Raw genomic sequence first — 15,355 nt, forward strand, 5'->3', positions numbered from 1 at the left:
TGTTGAGTGCTGGTACTATCCTCTCATACATCTACCAAATCTAAGAATGCCCTCCCTTTCTGCACCATGTTGAGATCACTTCACGTCTCATGATGTGAGTAAAAAAAATCAGCTCATGAGCTATATGCTTCATGTGCTACATGTCATTAGTTGTGCTTTGTGTTGTGTCATTGAGTACTGTGACGTTTTTTCCATGTCTCATTGTCTTATATCATTTACCGTGAGTTGAATGGTATGTGTCATGCCTTGTATCATGTGTGCCAGTACTTGTAAGGTTGTGTGCGATTAGTGGTATATGTAATTCTCAAAAGGTGTCGGTACGAGTATTAAAAAGGGGTTGTAGCCTCACCTAGCCTCCTTGCACTTAACCACCACCACCTTGTAATTCATTCTCTAGGACCAAAAGCATATCCTGCTAAAGCGAGCGTCCAATTCTCTGCAAGTGTGGCTCTAACAAGGGACAAGCTATCAATAGTTCAGGTAACAAAAACTTATAGCAAGAGACAACAGGTATCACTCTTACCAATTCAGACAATCTAAATTGCAGACATCTATGAAGATTTTTTTTAAAGCCGGAGAGACCCGACACTAGGAACAATACCCCCATGATTATACAAGACTGAAACCTTGAAATGTTGCTATTCCACTCACAATCCATAGACCGTCTGAGCACAACGCAACAAGCAAGATTCTCCAATGCCCACCCAACTCCGGTGGGAAAGCAACATGTCTGATGAAGACTCAGAAAAGCTTGCACATCCAACCCCTTGGCCGAATTGAAAGTGAAGGCAAATCAAGAAAACCATAAAGCTAAATCTACTAAGTTAAATCAAGTGGCATGTAAGTAAACTTTGGCCAAAGGAGCATCATCACTTGAATCCAGCCACCTGTACAGGCAAGGCATCTTGTTTGTCAACGACACAAACAGCAGTATTACAGGAACACAGACGAAATTACAGACTAATGAACACCACAGATGACACCATTTTCCCATATACGTGTTTGAACAAAGATGCCACCCTCGCTTTCAAAAGTTGCATTTGCTCCTGTTGACAGGTTAGCAACCCAACCACAGGCAAGCTATCAAGTGGTGGCAAGAAGTCTACTGCCTCAATTACAGAATTTACAGTTCCTTCCTGCTACTGCTAAACCTCATCAATAGTAAGCTCTCCTTGTTTATTACAGTCCACCTGCAATTTCATCATACTCCCAGTTATCATCATCGTCCTCATCAGCAGCAGCCACCTGTTTAGAATCTTTTCTCTGGTCACTCAGAGGTCTTGGGAAGAATCGCCTGCAGTATACAATGGCCATTGTAAGCTTGCAGTCAGATCTTAGCAAAAGAAGTGCACATAAAAACAGCAGTGCACTGCAGGCTTGGATGCGGACAAAATTCTAAAATATCCAAGCAGCCGACCACAAATTTTGGCAATAAGGAGACAGATGCAACAAGACCCTCCATGCAAACAATGGGCAACCCGTTTGTGACAAATCAAACACTACTCAAAAAACCCTTTTTATCCAAACACTTCGAATGACCCTAACCCCACCTAGGATCCTGGAAGATGACAGACCGTGGGTAATATGGGACACTAATAGCTTCAGGCATCCAGCAGTAACGCACTGGTATAAACAATTATGAGCCAAATACAGGAACCAAGCCATAGGCATCGTGGGGATGAGCATTGACTGAGACCAGGCCTTCGAGCTAAGGTGACTTGATGTCCATACTGCAGCATGTCAATCAGCTTAGGTTTTGAAAACAGTATCGAGGTGTGTCACATGAGTGACACAGCAGAAAACTTCAACATAGATTAACACTAAGTACATGAGAGATTAACGCAAATCCTACTAATCTTGCAAACGCACAGAAGACGACAAGAGATGTAGCCCTAATCTATTATATATTGCAAAACATGCTATATTCACATTGATGATCTTGGATAACCACTTACATCCTGCCTTATGCATACAAAAGGTTACCAACTGTCCTCCACTTGTGCATGCTCTGACGCACACAAGGGCTGCTCTGTCTTGCTGATTCACAGCCTCTCTCATGATCCAAATGCCTTGGTTGCTGCTGTCCTTGGACTTGGCTCTCTAGTCCTTGGTCTTGGCTTGGAAACCTCTATATCTGAATGCCCAATAATGACCCTTGACCTGCCTTTACATAGGGAATAGATAGCAAGTCTGGTTCGGGCCGGCTAGACCTCAAAAAGTCATCAAAAAGGGCCTTTATTTGTTGGGTGGAGGCAATGGAAGTGCGCGCATGCACACACACACACACAGCCACGCAGGTACACAGAGAAACTATATCGCTGGAAAGTACTCACGATAATAATAATAAGTGAAAGTACAAGGTACTACACACCTAGGTCCTAGGGATAAGTGTCCCAACACACCAAGGGTGTGTTCACACCAAGAAAAAACCCAAGCCAGCAGTTGGTAAAAAGTACCTGTGTGTAAGTGTTTGTTCATACCAGAACTTCCAAGAGCCAATGGCTAACAAACCCTATAGCAAACTACCCTGGAAGAGGCAATAAGTTTAATGCTTTGCGAAAACCTTCAAACTTCTCTCTCGAAAGAGGCTTCGTAAAGCTGTCTGCCACATTGGCCTGTGCAGAGTCCAGACACGTAGATCAAGTCAATCTCTCGAGCATGGAGCCTCTCCCTGACATAATGATAATGTACCTCAATGTGCTTTGGTCGCGCACGCATTGGCGACTGATACCGTGTTAGAGTGTTCAAAAGCAAAAGCACAGACAAAGGAAGAGAGAGAGAGAGAGAGAGAGAGAGAGAGAGAGAGAGAGATTGCTAACAAGATCACCTTGATTGATTAGCAAGAGGCTTACAATGGTAATACCCAACAGATGGGTGTTACAATATGCATGGAAAGGATTAATTCAAGGGTAATGAGAAGAGGCCTTTATGAAGGAGGCCATGAAGCTGGCCGACTAGCATAAATCAGCCCATGACTCATAAACACCAGAAAAATACATGTGTGCGCCAATAAAAGGCACGTTCCCACACAACGAGATGCACAAAATTCTAACAATGTCCCTGTCCACAATTCTCACTTGATGGTAGCCACTTTTGAGGTCAATTTTTGAAAATACCCGTGCTCCATTCAACCTCTCTAAGATATAATCAATCCGAGGCATAGGGAACTTGCTCTTTATCATCAGCTTATTGAGCGTGCGATAATCTACACAAGGTCTAGAGAATCCACCCTTCCTTTTCACAGGGGATTGGGCTACGAATGGAGATGCAATAGAACGTATGAAACTAGACTGCAACAATTCTTGGAGTTGACAATCCAACTCCATCTTCATGGCCTTGCTCAAGCGGTATGGAAACTTATTGGGGGTTCAGAACCTAGGAGGAGCTCAATTTTATGGTACTCCAGTCTAGATGAGGGAAGTCTGAGAGGTAAATTGTCCTAAAGAAAGATCTTCTGGAACCGGTCATGTAGGGCCTTGTTGTCACCATTTGGCCACCCGAATGGTTCACTCTTGCTTTCACACTATGTACATATTGGATTAGTGTCCATGGCTTATGGAATATGCCTATGCAAGTGATTGACACGTGTCATGCTGTATAGTTGGATATGATATTCCGCTGGGACTTGATGTTATCATGCCCGGAATATCTGGAGGACTTGGCTTTCCGCTGGGACTTGTGCCTTTGTGTACATGCCCGGAAACGCCTGGAGGACTTGGCTTTCCGCTGGGACTTGTGCCTTTGTGTACATGCCCGGAAACGCTTGGAGGATTGGCTTTCCACTGGGTCTGGTATCGCATATACTTGCCTGGAAACGCCTGGTCTTATATGGTTTCATGAACGGAAATTGCTCATGCCAATGCTGCATTGCATAGCATCTTTATGTGCCTGCCTGCAAATGAAATTGCATGCTGTTTTCATGCGTGCATGACCTATGTGTAGTTCCGGGTAAGGGGACGCCCGCTCGTGAACCGTGCGTGTGAAACTGTCTTCTGACATGGTTGTGTGGCATGTGAACAGGTGGTAAGTATTTCCCAATCTAGGCTCAAATAGCCCTTAGGACTTGGCCAATATTTATAAGTGAGTGCGTTCCCATTTCATTAAAGTTTGGGCGCCCAAAAGTCACTTATAAATTATGACCTCTTCCAAGTTCACACTCACTGAAGTCCCGAGGCGGACAAGACTCAATGTCCAGGACCTGATCCTCCCCTTTTACTCATAAATGGGCATCTCCCCATGTCCCTTCACCTGATTGGACCCCAATTCACTTACTTATTAAGAGAAATTCGTGTTTTCTCTTCATGAGGATTTTTGGAGGCTGAAAACTCTGTTTTTCCACCATTTCTCTCCATTTCCAAGCTCTCCATAGCCATACCCAACTTGCTAGGGTGTTTTCCAAGCTTCCAAGAGTGTTTCCAAGTGCTAATCACTCTCCTACTCACTCCCAATGACTGAAATTCAGCAAAACAGCTCTCATTTTTGCTGTAATTTCTGGTCTTTTTGCTGAAAACCCTAATTTCAGCCTTCCTTTCTCAAGTTGAACCATAGGGGAAGCTTTCCCAGGGTTCCCTTCATCCTCTTGAAGACTTTTGTCGCGAAGGATTGCGGCAAATCGAAGATATCAACACTTCTAAAGCTTCCAACGCGAAGGCTTCCGCTTGCAACAACTTCTATGAAGACTGGTAAGGTAATTGGACAATGTATTGTCATTACTTACTCAGTAGAAGGGCAGGACTCCTTGTTTAGCCGCCCTGTGTAGTATTTCTCTTGTCCTATGTGCTCTTGAAGATGTTGCTACCTTGCTTGGTAGAACATAGAGCCAATGGTAGAGAATATGGGCACTGAAGTCGGGCCGGGCATCAAGGCAGCTCCTTGGTGATCTACATCGACATACCATTGTTTTCTAAATGCTGAATTTCATATGCATTGGCATGGAGGATTTGGCAATGGATGCCCGTGAAGCTATGTATTGAATTTCTCCAATAGTAATACAAATTACTCAAGGGAGGGGTCGGCCGTTCCGGCTCATTGTGTGTCTCTTGTCAATTCAGCAATTTACTTCTTGTATATGAGCAAGTGTCCTTCAAATCTTAGTGTATTTAAGTGTATTGATTAGCATTGTGTTCAACCAAGTTACATTGGTATCAGAGCATACGGTTCTCTTTCACTTCTATCGTGAGAGACGATCACCGTGAACACTAGCTATCTCTACACTTAGAACATTATGGACAGCCATACAATGAATGTTGGAGATGCTAATACAAGAGGTAGGGACAATGAAATGCATGCCTCCAATGCTTTACAGGATGAGCAAACTCATGTGGTGCACAATAGGGAACATGAATATGTGGGACAGCCGTCCCGTAGCAAAGAGAAGATACAAGAAGAAGAGTCCATAGTCCTGAGGGCTGAACTTACTCGTATGCAGGCTCTTCTCCATGCACAACAAGAAGAATTGAATCTCTATCGCCGCGAGGATCCATTGGTACATGATCGTTTGAAGGCCAAGAAAGCTGAATCTTATATGGATCATGCAATGGCAATGATTGCTCAAGAGTTGCACATGCAACCGAGGGATGCAGCACGTGCATACTTGGCTCGTACCGAGGATGCCTATGCAGAAAAGGCAACCATCCCACATGTCTTGGAATCCCGACAAGTGCCCGAACAAGAACTTATGTCTAAGAGGATGAATCTCCATGCGATGGGAGAGGAACAATCAGTGACTTCACGCCATGCAGGAATACCTCATGTAGCCCGTGAAGGATACAATGTTTATGGCAGTGGTCAAAATGTATGTCAAATGCCATTGCCGGCTGAAAATGTACATGCACAACACATGCAACATGGGCTGCAATTTTCTGTTGGTGCAGGTATTCCGCGTATCTCTCATGCCACTCATGCCTTCGAGTGTGCTCGTGAGGGAGAAGCTATGGCTGAAAATGTATCAATGCATGTTGAGGGGCCAGCCATGCCTCATGCTTACAGGGCACATGTATCTATGCCTTATGCATCACCTTTTGGTCCAAAAATGATGCCAGTCACAGGAGCTGTCCCAATGGACAAACATAGGGGAAAACATGTTGAGATGCACACACATGCATCAAAGTCTCGTGACTTTAAAGCCGGAGACAAATCTGTGAAGTTTGACACATATCATGGAGAGTATGATGCATCAAAGGCACTTGCTTTTATTGCCCAGTTTGATATTGCTTTCAGTGATGAGGATTTCACTCAGAAATCCATGATCCGGCATGTAAGCATGTTCATGAAAGGCACTGCTGCCCATTGGTGGCTCACGGAGAAGCTCTCACCGAATCCCGTTAGATCATGGGAAGAGTTCAAGGAGAGGTTTTATGCTCAATTCTTGCCTCCCAATGCATTGAATGAGATAACAATGAAGTGGGATTGGGTAAAGCAAAATGAGGGGGAATCGGTAAATGCATATGTACAAAAGTTTTGGAAAGTGCTTTTGGAGGTGTCTCCATTTATGCATGTCACCGAGGCGGAAAGGAAGAGAAGGTTTCAATCGGGATTGCAACCCGTGTACAAAGCGGGATTACAAATGTATCCTGGTCATACCTTACACCAATTAATCGCAGCCGCCGCCGCCACCGCCACCGAGCAATTGGAACTCAAATTGAGTCGATCCAATAAGGCTAAACCCTCATTTCAAGGCAAAGAGAGGGCTGTCCAAAACCTGCAAAATGATGGACAGCCACCTAAAAGGGACCAAAACCAAGCCAAATCAGGTCCAAAAGCTGAAAATAAGTTTGCTAAAAAGCGCCCTTATAAGCCGGCAAACTTTGGTCTTAGTGCTGAGAAGAAGGAGCAATATATGCGTGAAGGCAAATGCTTTACTTGTGGCAGCACTGAGCACATGGCAAAAGCATGCCCAAATAAGAAGAACAAAGCTGAAAATGCTAATGTACAGAAGCCTAATGTGCATATGGTTCCGGATGTGCAGGGCAACACTTCACATGATAGCAAAGATAGGGTTGTATGCAAAGCTTGGGGACAACTCAAGGATCAGCCCGCTTTGTTCATGTTTGATAATTGTGCATCTGAAAATTTCATATCCACTCAGATGGCAGCTGCTTTGGGTATTGAAGTGGAGGACATGGGTCCTCAAATTGAAGCAGGGACTGCCTTTGTTGGTAGAGAAGTGCAGGTCATGCCTATTTTTGGCAAGTTGCACATACACATTCAAGGCTATGTGGATCATGAGGATTTTCTTGTGGCGCCTTTGAATGGCTGTGATGTATTGCTTGGAAAGCCTTGGCACACACGTATTGATCCGTGCAAGGCTTACAAGACCAACAGGATCACCTTCATACATAAAGGCCGAGAACATGTAATTGATGCTGGTGAAGAGGGTGATACCATTCCCCTTGTATCTCATGTACAAATTAAGAAAGTAATGAAAAAGAGTGTTTTTGCGTACTTGATTTTTGTACGAGATCATGTTGAGAAAAATAATGTACATGTAAACACTCTTTGTAATGATAGGCTGAAATTTTTGCAAGAGCACAATCATTGTTTTGCTGATGAGTTACCAAATGAGTTACCACCTGTACGACCGGAAGATCATCGCATTGATCTTGTGCCGGGTAGCTTACCACCTAATAGGCCAGCCTATCGTGTAAGTGCATCCCAAAAAGAGGAGATCATGAAGCAAGTGAATGAGCTTCTTGAGAAAGGTTTGGTTCAGCCAAGCTCTTCCCCATATTGTTCACCCGTCCTCTTGGTTCAAAAGAAGGATGGATCCTTTCGTATGTGTGTGGATTATAGAGCTTTGAATAAGCTTACCATCAAGAATCGATTTCCGATCCCACGCATAGACGACATCCTTGACAAGTTGGATGGATCGGCATACTTTAACCGAATTGATCTTAAGAGTGGATATCATCAAGTGCGTGTAGTGCCTGAGGATGTACACAAAACTGCTTTCAGGACAGCATTTGGGCTTTATGAGTATCTTGTTATGCCTTTTGGTCTTACAAATGCCCCGGCTACATTCAATAGAATGATGGATCGCATATTCCGTGGGTACAGGAAATTTACAGGTGTCTTCTTTGATGACATCCTAGTCTTCTCGAAGACCGAAGAAGAGCATAAAGCTCATTTGGCTATTGTTTTTGAAGAGCTCCATAAGCATAAACTCTTCATAAATGCAAAGAAGAGTGAGTTCTTCTTGTCAAAGATACATTATCTTGGGCATATTGTGTCCAAAGATGGAGTGCGGATGGATCCTGCAAAGATTGATGCAATTCGGAATTGGCCCGAATTGAGTTCGGTGCATGAGATCCGTAGTTTTCTTGGATTATGCTCTTACTACCGCAGGTTCATTCGGCACTTTGCATGGATTGCTTCTCCTTTGCATGATTTGACAAAGAAGAAGGCCGTGTTCAAATGGACTAATGTAGAGAGAGATGCATTCCTCAAATTGAAAGATGCAACTACTCATGGTCCAGTGTTAATCGTTCCGGATTTGCAAAAGCCTTTTTGTGTGGAATGTGATGCATCTGGAAATTGCATAGGAGCTGTCCTTAATCAAGAGGGACATGCCGTGGCTTATGAGAGTCGTAGATTGCATGATGCAGAGCTATCTCTTGGCATTTATGAGAAAGAGCTCTTGGCTGTAATTCATGCACTTACTATATGGAAACATTACCTTCTTGGGGCTGATTTCACTGTGAAGACAGATCACCAGAGTTTGAGATATTTTCTTACTCAAACTAAATTGTCAGAGAAGCACATGAGGATGGCCAATTTCCTCTCTATGTTTCATTTTCAGATCTTGCACACCCCGGGAAAGAAGAATGTAGTGGCCGATGCATTGTCACGAAAGCCGTATGTAGCAGCTATCTCGGTTGCCTCTCATGGGGACTTGTCTACCATGCGTGATTTGTATCATATGGATGCTGATTTTGCCACTATTTGGGCTGATTTGATGGCTGGTCATGCACATGCCTCATATGTGATCAAAGAGGGTTATCTCATGAAAGATAATTGCCTATGTGTGGTGTCTGACATGAGGCAAAAGGTTTTGGATGAGTGCCATGCTCCTCCATATGCTGGTCATAGAGGCATAATGCCTACTACGCACATGATTGAGCGGTATTTCTTTTGGCCAGGTATGCGGAAGGACATAGAGGCACATGTACGTGCATGTATCACCTGTCAAAAGGTCAAATTTGATAGGCAAAAGGCACCACGTTTGCTTCAGCCATTGCCTATTCCCACGCAGCCATGGGAAAGTATTACAATGGATTTCATTATGGACTTGCCACGTACCCAACAGGGTAATGATGCAATTTGGACAATTGTGGACAGGTTTAGCAAGCAAGCTCATTTCTTGCCGGTCAAAAAGACCATCAAAGCTGAGCATATGGTTAAAATATATCTTGCACAAGTGTTCAAACATCATGGAATGCCGAAGTCCATTGTGGGGGATAGAGATCCCAGGACTACAAGTCTCTTTTGGCGGGCCTTATTTGATAATATGGGCACCAAATTGGACTTCTCATCAGCTTATCACCCTCAAACAGATGGGCAAAGTGAAGCTGCAAATTCAGCTGTGTTGGATCTCTTGAAATGTTATGTGGCGGATCAGAAGTCTTCTTGGGAGAAGTACTTACCGCTTGTGGAATTTGCATACAACAACACGGTGCATGCATCTACGGGAAAGGCCCCGTTTGAGATTGTTTATGGTAAGGTGGTTTTGCCACCCATCCTTCGCACAAAGGATGAGATATTTGCAGTTGATGAGCATGTAAGAGACTTGGATATTGCTTTTGCTCAGGTGCGGACAGCCATTGCAAGGTCACAAGACAAGCATAAAAAGGCTGCCGACAAGCATAGAAGGCAATTGGATGTTAAAGAGAATGATTGGGTATTGCTGAAATTTGAGAAAGCAAGACTTGCAAAGAGACCTGGCAAAGAGGGTGCATATCCTAAGCTTGCAACCAGGTACTATGGGCCTTTTCGAGTGATCGAGAAGATCAATGAAGTGGCTTTCAGATTGGCATTACCTAGTCATTGGCACATACACAATGCTTTTCATGTGAGTCTCCTTCTAAAGTATGTAGGGCCGGAGCCCAGTGAAATGGTCATTGAGGATCCACCAGAAGTGGATGAGCTTGAGGAGATCTTGCAGCCAGAGCAGATTGTGTATCACAAGGAACGCAAGCTTGCTGCAGGCAAAGTTGTGAGGCGTTATCTTGTGAAGTTTAAGAACTATCTTCCCATTGATGCTAAATGGGTAGATGAAGAGTTCTTCAAAGATTGCCCGCATGTGCTTCAGACATATTTGGATGCATTTCAGTTGCGGACAACTGTTTAGAAGCGGGGGGGAATGTCACCATTTGGCCACCCGAATGGTTCACTCTTGCTTTCACACTATGTACATATTGGATTAGTGTCCATGGCTTATGGAATATGCCTATGCAGGTGATTGACACGTGTCATGCTGTATAGTTGGATATGATATTCCGCTGGGACTTGATCATGCCCGGAATATCTGGAGGACTTGGCTTTCCGCTGGGACTTGTGCCTTTGTGTACATGCCCGGAAACGCCTGGAGGACTTGGCTTTCCTCTGGGACTTGTGCCTTTGTGTACATGCCCGGAAACGCCTAGAGGATTGGCTTTCCACTGGGTCTGGTATCTCGTATATACTTGCCTGGAAACGCCTGGTCTTATATGGTTTCATGAACGGAAATTGCTCATGCCAATGCTGCATTGCATAGCATCTTTATGTGCCTGCCTGCAAATGAAATTGCATGCTGTTTTCATGCGTGCATGACCTATGTATAGTTCCGGGTAAGGGGACGCCCGCTCGTGAACCGTGCGTGTGAAACTGTCTTCTGACATGGTTGTGTGGCATGTGAACAGGTGGTAAGTATTTCCCAATCTAGGCTCAAATAGCCCTTAGGACTTAGCCAATATTTATAAGTGAGTGCGTTCCCATTTCATTAAAGTTTGGGCGCCCAAAAGTCACTTATAAATTATGACCTCTTCCAAGTTCACACTCACTGAAGTCCCGAGGCGGACAAGACTCAATGTCCAGGACCTGATCCTCCCCTTTTACTCATAAATGGGCATCTCCCCATGTCCCTTCACCTGATTGGACCCCAATTCACTGCGCCCAAAAGTCACTTATAAATTATGACCTCTTCCAAGTTCACACTCACTGAAGTCCCGAGGCGGACAAGACTCAATGTCCAGGACCTGATCTTCCCCTTTTACTCATAAATGGGCATCTCCCCATGTCCCTTCACCTGATTGGACCCCAATTCACTTACTTATTAAGAGAAATTCGTGTTTTCTCTTCATGAGGATTTTTGGAGGCTGAAAACTCTGTTTTTCCACCATTTCTCTCCATTTCCAAGCTCTCCATAGCCATACCCAACTTGCTAGGGTGTTTTCCAAGCTTCCAAGAGTGTTTCCAAGTGCTAATCACTCTCCTACTCACTCCCAATGACTGAAATTCAGCAAAACAGCTCTCATTTTTGCTGTAATTTCTGGTCTTTTTGCTGAAAACCCTAATTTCAGCCTTCCTTTCTCAAGTTGAACCATAGGGGAAGCTTTCCCAGGGTTCCCTTCATCCTCTTGAAGACTTTTGTCGCGAAGGATTGCGGCAAATCGAAGATATCAACACTTCTAAAGCTTCCAACGCGAAGGCTTCCGCTTGCAACAACTTCTATGAAGACTGGTAAGGTAATTGGACAATGTATTGTCATTACTTACTCAGTAGAAGGACAGGACTCCTTGTTTAGCCGCCCTGTGTAGTATTTCTCTTGTCCTATGTGCTCTTGAAGATGTTGCTACCTTGCTTGGTAGAACATAGAGCCAATGGTAGAGAATATGGGCACTGAAGTCGGGCCGGGCATCAAGGCAGCTCCTTGGTGATCTACATCGACATACCATTGTTTTCTAAATGCTGAATTTCATATGCATTGGCATGGAGGATTTGGCAATGGATGCCCGTGAAGCTATGTATTGAATTTCTCCAATAGTAATACAAATTACTCAAGGGAGGGGTCGGCCGTTCCGGCTCATTGTGTGTCTCTTGTCAATTCAGCAATTTACTTCTTGTATATGAGCAAGTGTCCTTCAAATCTTAGTATATTTAAGTGTATTGATTAGCATTGTGTTCAACCAAGTTACACTTGTACTTCTCCGAAGCAATGGTCACAGTCTGGGTGGTCTGAATGTAGATCACCGCACACTGTGCGCCTTTCCAAATCTCTTTTAGCCTGTAGGTGGCTATTGACCGGAAAGTTAGGTATCCCGGGTTCACACTTAATGAATACTGGAGCCTTTGACACATTTTGGGTAGTCCGAAACGTGTGTTGATCCCTATCAATGTCTGGGGTAAACTTGTGAAACCATCGGATCCCTAAGATTATGTCTGCTCCTACAAGAGGGGCATTCTATGCCCCGGGATTAGCCAGCACACATCTTGCACATGACAAAATCACACAACCTGTTTTGCTGCCATTAAATAGGCGCCTTGTTGCCCATTATGCTGGACACCTTGGAGATGCTGTCCATGCTGCTTCCCAGGCTTGGGCTCGCCAGCCTTGCTGTCCCGCCTGCCTGGGTGCAACCCAACCTGTCTGCGAAGAGTTACTAATCCAAAATCTAAGTAAACCTCACATCCAAACCCAATCTGTCCTGCGAAGAGTTACTAATCCAAAATCCCACTGATTTGTGCCAAGTAATGGAGGTGCCTGTTATAGAGATGCTAGATATTATCTTGAGTGTATGGATGGATGAGTGCCACATATATAGTGTCTGGAGCCTCATGTGCCTGTTATAGAGATGCTAGATATTATCTTGAGTGTATGGATGGATGAGTGCCACATATATAGTGTGTGGAGCCTCATGTGCCTTAGTTAGGGTTGATGAGCAGTTATTGAGTAATAAGTGACTTAATTCTCTAATAATTACAAAGGACAAGAATGTTTCTTGGTAATTTGATGTTGGTACATATTATATATAACAAGAAAATCTTGCTAAGGCATGGGTAGGTTGAGGCATATTTACTTGGCTAGTAAATATTAGGTTCACCTACTACAGAAGCTCATGTCGTGGTTGACTCATGTATCATGTATGTTATAGCTCACACCCACGTCTATGTTATAGCTCATGCTCATGTCTCTTGGTGCTGGCCAAGGCCATAAGGGCTGGCCAGCCTGGCCTCTAGCCCTTCTAGGCATGGCTGCCTTGCTGCCCAGGCCCTCCAGGCCTGGCCAACAGCATGCCCACCCATGTATTGGCTATAGGGCTTGGCCATGGGCCTCCTTGGCCCTTAGGGTGGCCTACAAGGCTTACCCCCTTTGTAGGCAAGGGTCTTGACTCTTAACCCTTCTCTCGGGTGCTCTACTCCTCAAATGCCTGGTATCTGGCTACAAGCCAAACACATGGAACACCTGTCATCATTCCAGGGGTGACTCACAATACGGACTTGATGGGGAAAAACCTGAATTAGGGTTTAGAGTTCATTCATGGGAGACATACACAGAGAAGCAAGGGAGAGAGAGAGAGAGTTGTGGGGATAAGTCAACTCATCAATCAATGAGTGTGTGACTCCCCTATCACACATGTATATTGCACTAGTACACATAGTGCACTTAGTACATTAAAAGTACTAAGTGTACTATGTACTATAACTTATGGGCTTGTACACACTATAAGGGTGGGCATAACGCCTTTACCCCAACAACCTCCCACTTAAAGGCAAAGTGCCCTTAAGTAAAGGAAAAGAAAAAATCAGCATGTACATGATAATATACAAGGCCATATCAAGGCTGAAACTGGCCTCATCCAATGCCCATCAAGTGTCTGCAATGAGCAAACCGCTCCGGAGGCAAACTCTTCGTCAACAGATCAGCCGGGTTGTCATCCGTATGAATCTTAACAAGCTGAATTTGCTTGTTCTCTATCACCTCTCTGATGAAGTGATACTTCACATCCACATGCTTTGTCTTTGCATGAAAGACAGGGTTCTTTGCCAACTGGATGGCACTCTGACTGTCACAATGCAACAATGGAATATCCCCTGTATAACCCAAATCAACCACTAACCGAGATAGCCATAATGCCTCCTTGCAAGCCTCTGTGGCTGCAATATACTCGGCCTCTGTAGTAGATAAGGCAATGCACTTCTGCATCCTGGATATCCATGACACAGCACCTCCTGTGAATGTAAATACATAACCGGTAGTAGACTTCCGGTTATCTGGATGACCGGCATAATCCGAATCCGTGTAACCATGCACTAATGCATCCTGTTTGCCAAAGCAAATGCACAAATCCTGTGTGCCCTTCAGGTATCTCATGACACCTTTCACTGCTTCCCAATGCTTCTTGCCAGGGTTGGCCATGTATCTAGAAACCACTCCCACTGCAAATGCAATGTCCGGCCTAGTAGCAACCATGGCATACATGAGACTGCCACAAGCTGAAGCATACGGAATCTTGGCCATATCATAATTCTGCGAGCCTTCAAGCTTCTTGATGTGAAGCAATGAAGAGCTCTCACCTGTGGTTGCCATAGCAAAATACAACCTGTAATGCCTGACTCCCTGCAAATGTGCAAACACTGCACCCAAAATGTGCAAACACTGCACCCAAAGCACACAAAGTGCTCACAAATGTTCTCCCAAGTTTTATCTCCCACTGTGGAAGCAAGAATGCAACTTTTCTCCCACTTTATGTGATGAAAACACCAAAATCTGGTTGCTGCAGATTTTGGACAGCACCTTGAATGTGCTCTTTTGCCCTTCCAAAGTACTGTACAGCAGTACTAAGCGCTCACCAATGATGTACCAAACCTGTCCCGGCAAGTTCAGCAGCTGAATTTGAACCTTTTGATCACTCAAAACAGTGTACAGCCATGCCAAAACATGCACAAAGCTGTGCCAAATCTGTACCAGCAGGTACAATAGCAATAAATGCTCTCCTGGCTGTCCAAATGAGTGAAAATCAGACTTTTACAGTCCCGTACACTGCATACAACAGTCCCGAACAGAAATTGGGCAAAAGCCCCTTGACTGCAAGCTGATTTCTGAGGATTCAAGGCATAAATGTCTTGCCTGCTGCTTTGCCAAGCTCAACAAGTATACAAACTTGAAAAGCCCCTTGATTTAAGATCAATTTCTGATCATACATGGTACATTGGCGCACATGAAGGCATCCAGAGTGTTCACGAGTCTTCCCCCTGGCCACATATACATCAAATACATGAAAGCCCCTTGATTTACAGGCACATTGAGTGCTTGTAAGGCATCAGCACATTATCCACAGCATCAAATGCGATTGCCTGCATGCAAATCAACCGAATCGGC

At 44.4% G+C, this 15,355-nt stretch overlaps 1 protein-coding gene across 1 annotated transcript in view; it reads right to left on the reverse strand.

Moving 5' to 3' along the window:
• Window positions 1-834: 834 nt before the first annotated feature.
• LOC147616665 (uncharacterized) overlaps window positions 835-15,355 on the reverse strand; it is a 34,965-nt gene continuing 20,444 nt past the window's right edge. Inside the window, exon 2 of the mRNA XM_086777733.1 lies at window positions 835-1,294. Within this exon, the coding sequence (XP_086633859.1) occupies window positions 1,180-1,294 (115 nt within the window). The 3' untranslated portion in view covers window positions 835-1,179. The remainder of the gene's footprint in view (window positions 1,295-15,355) is intronic.

This window comes from Cibotium barometz, chromosome 38 (genome assembly GCF_041138505.1).
Source record: "Cibotium barometz isolate CiBa-2024 chromosome 38, ASM4113850v1, whole genome shotgun sequence".
NCBI classification, from domain to species: Eukaryota; Viridiplantae; Streptophyta; class Polypodiopsida; order Cyatheales; family Cibotiaceae; genus Cibotium; species Cibotium barometz.